This window comes from Pagrus pagrus (genome assembly GCF_965226575.1).
Source record: "Pagrus pagrus genome assembly, chromosome: 21".
NCBI classification, from domain to species: domain Eukaryota; kingdom Metazoa; phylum Chordata; class Actinopteri; order Spariformes; family Sparidae; genus Pagrus; species Pagrus pagrus.
Genome location: NC_140208.1, coordinates 23,684,256 through 23,697,280, shown reverse-complemented (window position 1 = coordinate 23,697,280; position 13,025 = coordinate 23,684,256). Strand labels below are relative to the sequence as shown.

The 13,025-nt window shown below is 40.4% G+C and overlaps 1 protein-coding gene across 4 annotated transcripts in view; it reads right to left on the bottom strand.

Annotated features, from left to right (window-relative positions):
• dnah9 (dynein, axonemal, heavy chain 9) overlaps positions 1-13,025 on the bottom strand; it is a 194,386-nt gene that overhangs the window by 61,576 nt on the left and 119,785 nt on the right. For all 4 annotated transcript variants that reach the window (XM_084343186.1, XM_084343187.1, XM_084343188.1 and 1 more), the window contains 7 exons: positions 12,698-12,928; positions 9,378-9,572; positions 7,999-8,118; positions 5,673-5,861; positions 3,991-4,226; positions 3,783-3,905; positions 735-939 (listed from right to left, as the gene is read on the bottom strand). In XM_084343186.1, coding sequence (XP_084199312.1) covers positions 735-939; positions 3,783-3,905; positions 3,991-4,226; positions 5,673-5,861; positions 7,999-8,118; positions 9,378-9,572; positions 12,698-12,928 — 1,299 coding nt within the window. The remainder of the gene's footprint in view (positions 1-734; positions 940-3,782; positions 3,906-3,990; positions 4,227-5,672; positions 5,862-7,998; positions 8,119-9,377; positions 9,573-12,697; positions 12,929-13,025) is intronic.

The following is a 13,025-nucleotide window of genomic DNA, read 5'->3' as shown; positions in this document are numbered from 1 at the left end:
ATGTGTTATTATTAACCGTTTACCAAAATTTGGAAAACAGTCAAAAAATTGTAATACTAATTAAAAATGAATATGAATGTACATTTAATTCAAAAACACTACTCAATGCACTTTTTAAGATGGTAATCTAATTTTCTCAGTACTATGTATGTCATGTGAGCACACAGGCACCGTGAGCATACGGTGATAGATTGAGACACGCACGCACACACAGACACACACATGCACACATAGCCGTGCAGCGTCCCAATCTCCCTAAGTGAGGGACCCAAAGCCCCATAATTATCACACATCCACTTAGTTTGCCGTTAATCAAAGGCGCCAGCTGATTGTTTTAGAATCAAAGAGCCCGGACCTGCAGCCTCTTGTGATGTTTAAAGACAGGCGATGTTTTCTCGCCGACATGTCGTGTTAAAAAGATGGATAATGACGAGCCAGAGTGCTACGCCAGGCTTCTTCAGGCCCCTGACTCCTCTGACTGTTTCTTTTAATTACACCTGCACAGAAGAGATGTTAGGAGAGAAACTCAAAAGAGTCAACGTGGAACAGTTGTTTGTTCTCTGATAGCAGCCGAAGACTGTGACAGATACTCCTTTCATGTCTGCTCAGGTTCACTTTTACATTCCTGCGACACATCAGATGAAAAGCGATGTGTCAAAAACGCCTCTCTGTTGTTAAATAGCTGTATCAGGTGGTGTTTCTCTCCACTTGTACCGATACTGTGACTTCCTCACCTTCAGCTGTTCCAGGTCAGGTCTCTCCATGCTGACCACCGCGGCCAGCAGCTGGTCCTCCAGACCGTCTCTGGTCACCGTGAAATTTATCAAGGTGCACTGGGCCTGCAGCTCCGGCTGGTAATGAGGGCTGGCAAGCTTGGTGTGCAGGATGAGTCGGAAACTGGGGTTGTACTCGCACTCCTTGTCTCCGATCTTTATGTACCTGGTTGGGTAAACGAGGGCCGGAAAGATCACTGACAGTTGATAAATGGAAGTAAATGGAAATCTAGTTCTTTATTTTAATCAACAACAAATCCCATGAAAACATCGAAACCAACGCACTAGTCCGTCTCTTAATACTTTCTAACTTCCTGTCTCTAACCTGAGCACAATGAAACTTGAAAAACAGCTCAAATATATGTAATAGTAGCAGTAGTAGTAGTAATAGTACATAATAGATCCATTTTAAAAAAAGGCTCAGTAATTTCCTGAAACAGCTGAACACTGAAGCTTTTAGCAAACATCTCTAAAGCAGGAGGGAAAAGCATTTGTTGTGGACTATTTTCAGTGATAGATTATTACACATCTGGCACTCTAGTGAGTATATGAGTCTCTGATCGTCTCTTTCATTATTTTATATCAACTTAAACTGATTAAGAGCCACAGTACTGCAATTTCCTTAAAATTCTGGGGACTTGGGGAACATTTTGCTTTATAACTGAGAATAGTTGCACAGTGGCTGAATGAGTACCTGGGAAATATGGAAATAATAATGCAATTTCTTATGAAGAAAAGGACAAACTGACTTATGCTACAGTGAGTTGCTTTAATTACAGTATCGATTGTAAATCAATCCTTTCTCAATTTAATTATGACAGGGCTGAAAACAGTATCTTAATGTTGTCAGTATGTTACTTTGTTTATTTAGTCAAACTGGATCTAATATGCCTGACTGAATGTGTTATATGTAACAGTACACATTTTTCTTCCAATGAAATATAAAGTATCTAAGCTTGTACTATCTTTTTTATCAAAACTTGCATTAGTTTATGTCATTACTTCAATAACAATTCAAAATACAATTACTTCAGAACTGTCATTCTATCTTTTCATTGCACTGAGATCAGGGTTTCTGGGTCATATCGGGATTCTTATGGTTGTTTTTAACTTCGCCAAGTCCTTGTGACAGCAGCACCAACAGTGTTACCACAGGGAAACACTCGGAGGGGGATTTGAAAAGTTTTGTGTTTTTTCTTTATTTAAAAAAATAAAAATAAAATAAATAAAAATCTCTCTCTCTATATATATATTATATAAAATACATAAAAAGAACTTCAATTTCAAATCTTACACTAAATATATAAATTCAGGAATTTTCAATGACCCCTGTCTGTTCATGTGTATTTTTAAATCTTTCAAGGATCTTTGCACTCAAATTCACAAACTTGCAAGTATTTCTTAAGGACCCATGGGAACCTGGTTCATAGCTCGACAGCTTGGTTGTTGCTAGTTTACTTTATTTTTTTTTACTTCATTTGTCTGATGCATACAGTGGGTACAGTATGTATTTGTGTTTTGATGCTTTGGCAACATTGTTGTAAAACTTTCATGTCAATAAAGCCCCTTTGAATTGAATGTATTGGTCTAGAATCTGGATCTGAAACAGCTGTTCACAGTTGTTACAAAGCAGAGATCGACCAGAACTGTTGTACTGTTAATATTTTGACTGGAGCTGCAGTCATCGGTCTCTTCATTAGTTTAAATAACACTTTCATGGTGGGAAAGTGCAACTGATGTGTTTGTTGAGTATGTTCTGTTATTTACAGGTGTATTATACCAGTATCAGTATTATACCACAGTGTGACAATGAACTTTTCAATCAGATAAATGACTAACAACATTCTGCATTGCATATATTTATGAACTCAAATGCATTTTCAGTCAATTATAATTTCCATAAACAACAAGCAGTATTGATCCTTTCAAATTTAGAACAAATGGCCTTATATTCATTGTGAATAACAAAGTGTCTAAATGACATTTTAACAAACAAATAAAACAACAAAAACAACTAAACTATTGAAGTGATGAAGTCACATGAAGTCTCTGCCAGCTAAATCTTCATTATCTCATCTGCTCTGTCCCAGCCACATACTAACTCTTCTGTCATTTAAAGTCCACCCACTCCCTCCTGCCCTGCAGTAAGCCCCTTTCAAACTGTACACCATCACCTGACCTTCCCCTCCAACCTTCCCCCCAATCAGCCCTGCAGTACACAATACACGGACCCATTTCCACTCATTCTCTGCCAGCTCTGTCTACTGTGTTTCCAGCCTATTTTTGGCCTCTCTGACCTCTTTTTGGATTTGTTTGCCTGCCTGGTTTTGGCCTAGGCCTGCCTAAACTGAGTTGTACACCTGAGTTCAAAGCTGTTTCCCTACTTTGCCATTACTGCATCACTACATGTGGTGAGCTCTGATTAGAATAGACAGTCCTGTTCATTCTCCTAATTGTTTTTTTTTTTTTTTCCGACTGACTTAATTAAGCTGTTATACAGTCAGAGGAAACTGAAAATTGACTAAATGATGTGCTTTCAATACTAAGTGCCACAGGCAGAACCAAAAAAGTTTATTCTTGATCTTGGACATAGCAACTCAGCTGTTTTGTTGGAAAGGTTGAGTTCTTGAGTGGTTTCCAAGGTCATTAATAAACTTAAAATACTCATAATGTTTACTCATTAATTTCCATGACAAATGGTGATGAAGATATGGGTGACATTCTTTGCTCTTCTTTCAATGAAATAAACTCCAGTTCTGACTGAACTTATGCTATAGCAGCTACGCTAACCTCTGGAGGAGACGCCATTGTTGTTCTCAAACAAACAGTTGCTTCTCACTGGTCATCACATCTAACCCACATGATCTCTCCAATCCAGCTGCCACGCAAGGTGAACTCAATGGAACTTGAGGCAAGACTGTTTTGTCAGCAGGTATAAAAAAGTAAGGTTCGATACCCAGCGCTAACTCACATGTTAAGTAGTTAGTAAAAGGCAGAAGTGTCCCTTACCTTCCCTTCTTAATGGTTTCTCTGCCCAGGAGAGGTCCAAGAACAGGATCTAAATTTTCCTCCAAGTTCTCTATCAGAACCACATCACCTGCTGCCAGTGCTCTCTCTATGGCGTCCAAGTACCTTTCAGGGCAAAACAGCGGAACACTTCTGTCAGAATGTCCTCCAAAACATGAGCATAGTCACATTTCAGCGTAAAGCCTCTTACCCTCTCTGTCCGATGCGGATGACACGTAGGTTTTCCCCGTATTTGTTTTTGATCCACTTGATGCCTTGCAGCTGGGGGTCCACCATGAGGGGCCAGCGCTGGCAGGAAGTGAGAATGGTGGCGTTCTCAGTGGACATCCTGTCAGCAGGCAGCCCCTCGTTCTGCCATGCCGCGATGTCTGCGTCATCCGTCAGCATGGTCAGAGGGTCCAGGTCAGGGGTCACTGGGATGGGAACCTTACAGATGGTATTGATGAGTGTGTATTTTAATTATCTTTAGTAGTGTCTCCTATTATGAAGCTGGATTTATACTTGACCAGCAGTCATGGTGGTAATTATGCAAATGGTTTTGATTTATTGTTTGGTGTTCTTACACCCATTGATAGCATCAGTTCAACACAAGACACATCTAAGTATTAAATCACAGTACTGATCAGGCTGTATTTGTTTTGAATAATTCCTGGAACTAAAATGATAATACTCAAAGGTCATTGAGCCTTTCTTGCACTTACTTTACTTTAATTTTGTTTTCATATCGCCGGCTGTCTGTTCCAATGGTCAGAGGTTATAAGCCAGTTGTAACAGCTGCACAGCAGGTCCATGAGTATTGTATGCAATACTGCATTAGGTCAATGCTGACCAGGCAGCTGGACATGTCAGCTCATAGATGTATTAAGAGAGCTGGATTTGGCAGAAACCTGGGTTCAATTGCAACCTGTGGCCATTTGCTATATGAATGAATGAATGAATGAATATTTTATTTTCGTGTCTGGTCATTTACATAACGCATCCCTCATGGAATTATTCAGACACATTAACTTACAGCAAATTATTAGCATATTATGTCAGCCCCTCTTCTAACCCCCTTCCCCGTCTGACTCTTCTAGCTGTCCTGTCACAATAGAGGTTAAAAGTCCCCAAAAAATAATCATTAAAAAAGAAATTAAAAACACAGAGAGTGACTGCTCATTTGTCCCAGTGGTCAAATACAGTACTGCAGCTAAACTCCCCTGCTGCCCAGAAAACATTTTGTATTGTACACTTTGTATTAATGTTTTATCCATTAAGGTTTTATAATTTTAAAAACTTAAGCGGATAGGAAAGCATAAGAAAGTAATTTCTGAATATGTGACATCATCCAAGTGTAAAGCCAATGGGGTGAGCATGACTTGCAGGGTAGCCACACAATGTTGGAGTAAAACAGAAAGCCCAGCAACTTTTATGGCTTATGCATTTGGCCAACAATGATCATTAAAGTGACCATTTTGGAGTCCATTATCCAGTTCTTAGAATAAATCCCTATGTAAGTTTACAAGGACCGTTTAAGTTGTGATTTCACTCCGTCTTCATTTGGTCATCCAAACCTTCACTTTGCCCAAACTGGAGGTTTGTTTAAAAACTGCCTGACCGCCTGACCATCTGTGCTTGTAGACCAGTCTGACCTGTTCATTATCAACTGCACAGATGATGGCTGGAAGTTAAATACAAAACCCAAGTTTAATTTAAAGTCTTCATGCTCAATGATCCCAATCTGCATCAGCAAATTGAAAACTTGTAGAGGCAGTCAGAGTTGACAAATGTGAGTTCTTGACGTCTACAACGTGTTATTGTAGTCACCAACATTATTGAGGGGGTGCATGACAGGTATCAACCGTAGTGTGAATCCCACTTGAGGTCACATACCTTCAGCTGACTGAGATAAGGCCTCCAGGTGTTGTCCATCAGCTGGAGCCTGTAGCGTTTGGTGAAGTATCCCAGGTAGGAGATGAAGGCTGTGATGAGGAGGACGTCCCCACAGAGAGTCCTCTCCTGTTTCTTGAAGTTCTCTACAGCCTCTGCCCAGCGAACGTTTTCTGAAGCTAGACCTCCCACCTGAAAGACGGGGACAAACCAACGGCACATTGTTTTGTTTCACTGAAACATTACATTACTACAGCATATTCCCCAGGGCCATCCTGTAAAATCACATCTAAATGAATCTACAGCTGCCGTCATCGATGCACAGCCTCATGAACACCAGGAAATCTCCAGAACAACGGTGCCTTGCTACCTTCAAGTCCTTTTTTTATTAGGTTTTCATATCCTTTATCACCTCTCTGCTCGTGTACCAACACCTCGACTCTTTACTGCAGCAATGAACCAATTTCCCTTCAGGGATCAATAAAGTTCGCCTTAATATTGTATCTCTTCCAAACTTGAGAGGCACTACTTTGGTACAGACTGTAACTTCTCAGTATACATCATCACTGAAACACTGTACACTTCAGCATGTTGACTGCATTTGCATGGATATTTGTGATTGACTAGCAGATGAGCACTACCTCTCATCCTTTTGTTGCTCCTGTCAGGCCTTTTGAAAACTTCCTCTGAATAATTTAGATTATCATACTAACAGTGTCAACACTCATCTTTTTGTTGTGCTGCTGTCAGCAGGAGATTTACACACCGGCAAATGATGGTGGGATTTATGCGTGTGTGTGTGTGTGTGTGTAAACATATGAGTTGTGCACCTAAGAAACAGACAGCAACACTATCAAGCAGAGATAACAAAAATCTATTTTGGGTATACTATATATATGTGTATAAATACAGGTTTATGCAAATTATTTTAGTAATCACCTGTACGTGTTCAATTTTAGTTCTTACATTTGATTTTGATTGTCACTTATACTCCTTTTATACTGTATATACAGTATGTAAAGTAAAGCTTCTTGAAAAAGCCAAATTAATCAAATAATAAACTACATACATAACTTGTATCCAGCAACAGAAAAGTAGACAAGACTACATTGCTACAGCCATGCTAGCAGCTCTGTGAGGCTGTGCTTTGAGCTAAATGCTAATGTGAGCATGCTAACATTCTCACAATCATAATGCTAATATGCTGATACTAAGCAGGTATAACGCAATATTGTACTATTTTACTACTATTGTACCAATAACTCTATAATTATTGTTTGGTCCACTTAGCTAACACTTCTAAAGCCGTGAAAGTGTCTCCAGTGCATCAGTTATTCTGATACTAGTTCAGAAGTATCGCCCATAATTTTCAGGAATTCCTTTCCAGGAATCTCATGGATATAATGAGAGGAAATGTCACATGCAAAGCTACTGATGAAGAGAAGGCCATTATACCTAATTAGGTCATACTACACATTTTTTAAAAGAAGGTTGTATATTTAATGAGAAGAGGTCCAGATGAAAAACATGGTTTGTAGTGTCAAGGAAAAAAAGAGGGGGAAGCCAGTGACCAACATCTCGTCTGCTCATTTGGCATTTATTGCATCCACTATTGAGACGTCTCTAACTTCAGCTTGTCGTCTTCCATCTTCACTATCAGACCATGAGGTTTGAGTCAAGTTTTATCCTGTACAGCACAGCAAATCTGTTGAAGACTGGTGATGAGTTAATGAGGATAAACCAAGTCAAATGAAAAAAAAAAAAAAACTAAAAAAATGATTCATAATATTTTTATTTAGCCTATTTTGACACATCTTCATCATGCAAAGTCATGCTACTTTGGGTCCTCACACTTCCTGTTTGCACTGTTCAGACAACAACCACCTGGTTCTAAGTCTGATTCTTATTATGCCGTATGTTTTGCATGTTTATCTTTGATAGACGTCAGACTCTGATGACAGCAGTAAAGTGTTATGTGAGGTGTCTGAAATATTAGTGAGTGAAAATTCAGATATTGTTTGTAGCTGACCTGATGTGTTGTCTGTTTACATTCTCTTCATGTATTATTATTGATTTTAATCCCGACTAAACATACGTATGTGCATCTAAGAGAGAGAGTCACAGTAACAAGCAGGGCCGAAAGTAGTTTGGGTATACAGTATATTATGTACAAGCTTGAGCACATCTGTATCCATGTAAGAGAAGGGGCAGGGTGGGACAGATGGGAAAGACGTGTCTGTGTCTGTCTGTGTGAGAGAGAGAGTGTGTCTGTGTCTGTGTGTGTTTGTGTGGCTGATGCTCTGCGTGACCCCGCTGTTGCCCTCCTCACCAGACGGTTGGCCAGGGAAATGGTGCGTGCGGTTGATTCTGCTTCCTGTTGGCACTTGAGCTTGTCTGCAGTGGCTTTCTCAAACTTGGCTGTCAGCTTGGCCAGGTTCTCATTAAGGAGCTGATAGGCCAAACAGACACGTGCGTGCGCACACACACACACACACACACACACACACACACACACACACACACACACACACACACACACACACACACACACACACACACACACACACACACACACACACACACACACACACACACACACACACACACACACACACACACACACACACACACACACACACGTTAAAACACAGCATGGTCATGAGGAATCTTCAAAGACAAAGAACAAAGATAGCTAAAGTCTCTCTGTGAAAGAAACTTGGGAGTGTGTGAAAGTTGGGTAAAACTTATCATTCCCTCCGCTATGGATTTATTTGGCATATGGAAGCAATTAGCACAAGGACAAACAGGATTAATCGGTGGAGAGGCACACAGGTTCAGTAGATTAGTTTGAGGATTGCTAATTCCCCTTGGCTCCGAACCCTCTCTCCGCTCAAGCGATCTGACTGAGGGCTGAAAAATGACAGCAGAAGTCATGCTGGATCTTATTAAGAGTCGTCACTCTGCACTCTGCAGGGTTTGATGTAAGCAGCAGCGGCCGCCGCAGCATCCCGAGCACCGCGCTCTGCCGGGGCTCTCTGGCGCTCTGATGTGCTGAATGTCAAACGGCACTGAGAAACAATTATTTACAGCTGCTTTTATCAATAGGGTTTTTAGGTTGATGGATTTGGTTTTAGATTAATGAACAGTAAAAGCTTTTAATGGCACTTACACCAGCTTTGTATTGATGAAATGCTGGTGGTATATCATTACTGGCATAGCTCATGTGTCAACTGTCACTCAAGCCTTGATAAAATAATTAATATCCTGAATTTTGGCATCAGCTCATAGCCTCTGGTGGTTGTTTTTATTTTATTTCTGTAGCATCAAATTCTTATTATGACAGAGGAGACATTTGACATTTGATAGAGGAGCTTATCCACAATGATGTCTCTGAAATCTTTCACAGCTAGGTGCAGAGATATTTGGCTTTCACAAGTCATTTTTTCTGTTTAGTTCAAAACCAATAAAGTTTTAAGACACTCTTTAGTGTCTGTGTCAGTGTGTTTCTGTGTCAAAGAAATGATGAGAAAACAAGAACAGGACTCCAAAGGAAAATAAGTCCTTTCTTTAATAAAATGGTAATACGATTTCATAGAATATATCCTCTGGATTTGAGATATTGAAATTGCCTTGTTTCAAAAAAGATACTTGGCATAAAGCAAATAAACTTTTCATTTCCTGTATCATCAGTCCAATGCGATGGCTTACATTGATCTTGCCCTTGATGGCGGCTAGCTTCTCCTGTGCAGCAGCCAGCTCTGCGTTGGCCTTGCTCAGAGCCTGGCGCTTCGGCTCCACCTCACAGTAAACCTCATAGAACTTGACGATGTTTAAAACCCAGGAGCACAGGCCGGCAGCTGCGTTTGACTTGGAGGCCACCAGATCTGGCTGGAACTCAGGATCCTGGAGAAGATCAAAGAGAGGAACAGACAAGTGCACAAACTTCACCACATTAAAATAATTAGACAACTGTACTCTCAAGAAGGGTCTTACTGCAGAACTCATGTCTGGGGACCCCAGGTCTACGAGCCAATGGAAAAAGCGCAGGGTCCCCATACATGAGATGTGTTGACATGAGATCAGATTGGACCCTGAGCTCTGTTTGCCACAGACAGAAAGCCAGCTAGACAGCTAACTATAGCAAAAGGTGCTATGTTTATTTAAGCTAGCTGGTGAGATAAACATAGGTATTCGTAAAAATTCAACAACTGCTTCCAGTTTCCTGTGAAATAGAAATAACCCACACAAAGAAAAAAGAGAAACCCCATAACTCTAGCCAGCTAACACCTCTCAGTAGCCTAGCTAAATAAGGTAGCAGTAACAGCCATCTTTGCTCTGTCTCCAGTTGAACTCAAACAAAAGGCTGTTCGCTACATACAAATAAGATTTTCAAATGTAGTAAATCATTCATTCATTTAGTAGACTAGTCCATTAGCTTTATACAGACCCTTTCCAAAAAATTTGAATATCATGGAAAAGTTATTTATTTCCACAATTGCATTCAAAAAGTTAAACTTTCATAGATTATAGATTCAGGGCCCACAATTTAAACAATTTCAAGTATTTATTTGTTTATTTGTACATAATTTGAACTTCCAGCTCATAAAACCCACAAAAACAGGAATTCAAAAAATTAGAATACTGTGAAGAAATCAGGCCAAATTTTGCAGGGCATGAATGTTTTAAACTGAGTGTCACACACTAATCATCTACTAAACTCAAAGCACCTGCACAGGTTTCCCCAGGTGTCATTAAATTGCTTCACTTTGGTTCAATTGTCTCAGTTCGGTTCAATATGGGGAAGACTGCCGACTTGACAACTGGCCAGAAGACCATCATTGATACCCTCCATAGGATGGGTAAGCCACAAAAGTTCATTGCTCAGGAGGCTGGCTGTTCACAGAGTGCTGTGTCCAAGCATATCAATGGAAAGTCTAGTGGAAGGGCAAAATGTGGCAGGAGAAGATGCACCGGCAGAAGAGATGACCGTGGGCTTCAGCCGATTATCAAACAGAGAATATTCAAGAATCTGGCGGAGATCCAGAAAGAGGGGAATGAGGCGGGAGTCACAGCTTCAAAAACCACCACATTCAGACGCATCCGGGAGATGGGCTACAACTGTCGGGTTCCTCGGGTCAAGCCACTCCTGAGCCTGAGCCAACGTAGGAAGCTTCTCAACTGGGCCTAGGAGAAGAAGGACTGGACTGTTGGCCAGTGGTCCAAGGTCCTCTTTTCCGATGAAAGTAAAGTGTGCCTTTCATTCGGGAATCAAGGTCCAAGGGTTTGGAGGAAGACGGGTGAGGAACAGAACCCAAGCTGCTTGAGGTCCAGTGTGAAATATCCACAGTCAGTCATGATTTGGGGTGCAATGTCCGGTGCAGGTGTTGGTAAACTCTGCTTTCTTATATCCAAGGTCACCGCAACAGTCTACCAGAATCCCGAGCACCGCTTGAGCTTGACTGGCCAGCCAACTTGACCTAAACCCCATTGAGAATCTATGGGGTATTATCAAGAGGAAAATGAGGGGCACCAGACCCAAAAACAAAGAAGAGCTGACAGCAAGCATCAAGGAAATCTGGGCTTCCATAACTCCCAGGCAATGCCACAGGTTGATTGCCTCAATGCCACGGCGCATCGAGGCAGTGATTAAGGCAAAGGGATTCCCAACCAAGTATTGAAGATTGACATATCGTTTTGAAAGTACCATATTTTGATTGATTTGATGTGATCCTAATTTCTTCCTTCTTTTTCTGCAAAAACTGAGAAGTAAATGGTGATTTCTTCACAGTATTCTAATTTTTTGAATTCCTGTTTTCGTGGGTTTTAAGAGCTGGAAACCCAAATTATGTACAAATAAACAAATAAATACTTGAAATCGTTTAAATTGTGGGCCCTGAATCTATAATCTATGAAAGTTTAACTTTTTGAATGGAATTATGGAAATAAAATTTTTCCATGATATTCTAATTTTTTGGAAAGGGTCTGTAAAGATGGGTGAAAGAACACTTTTTTTTCCTAACAGCTGCATTTCCCCTGTGCAGCTAATGTGGCTAGCTGTACATATAGAATAATGGTAAATGTTCATATGTGGTAACAGTGACACAAGAACCATGAAGACAGTAAACTGACTCAGTAATGTCAGTTACACAACAATATCTCGCTAATCTTTGCTAGCATTAGCCACTATATGATGGAGGACTGAAACCGCCAAAATAAAAAACAAATCAAAGAAAGTGATGGCACAATAAATAAATCAATGTGCTGTTTAATGCATCGAAAATATAAAAAATTAAAGCGGGCATTCATTTATTTATAACAGGTTTTCATTTGCTTCTGTATCAACTAAGCTGTGTATTACTTAAATTACTTTCTCATTTACTTTTACATGTTATTTATTATTGTATTCATTCTTTAGCTGTATTATTCTGTATTATTTTCCCTTGCATTTATTTCAGTGATTTCTCTTTACATTTCTTCTCTGCATTTCCCTATCATTGTACAAATAGGGGGCTGTCATTAAAAGTTGCTGTTCCACAGTTGGCCGGTTGAACAGCCTCAAAACTTTAAACCCAATTACAAAAGTCACTAAGGCATAATGAGTTAAAACTTTGGTGGCGTTTACTTCATACAAACGATTAAAAATTGTTTTCGATCGCCGCTACAAAATATGAAAGGTCTTTTATAAGACATAAAATCATGTTCCATCAATAGTCCCGGAACTGAATCGCTGTAGTGTACAAAGAGAATTTAGAGTGAATTTTGGCTTTAACTGCTGCACTGACTTACCTAGTATCTGCTCCACTGAACTTCATAATCAGGGCGGCTGTTAAATTTGTAATGCTTAATTGACTGGTTGATTTTCTCTGGCTGTCATTTGGACTTTTGGCAGCCGTAATGTGGCACTGACATTGTAGTCACACCCCTGCTAAATTTATGACTTATTAAATGAACTTGCCAAGCGGCAGACATTGCACACTGTGCGCTGTAAGCGTTGACTTTAATGAACAAGGGCTAATTGAAATGCTCACCTGCAGGTAAGGTTGAATAGCTTTCAGGCAAGCCTCTGGGATGTTCTCCTTGTTGAAGTTTATCAGAGAGTCCAGGAATGCGTCCACTTTGGCCATCATCACCTTTGCCGCCTTCCAGCTGCGATCTTTTGGGACTTTGCCACCTGGTGCTGACAGGACCATGACTGCTGCTGTGACGTTGGTCACCGCCGCCACTGGAGAGCCAAACGACTTCAACTCTGTCAGGTTGTTCTGAAGCAGGCGAGAGAGGGGATGGGAAATGAAAGAGCTACGATTTAATTGAGTTTGAACAACTGCATATCTCTATGGTCTGCTGGGGGAAAAAGAG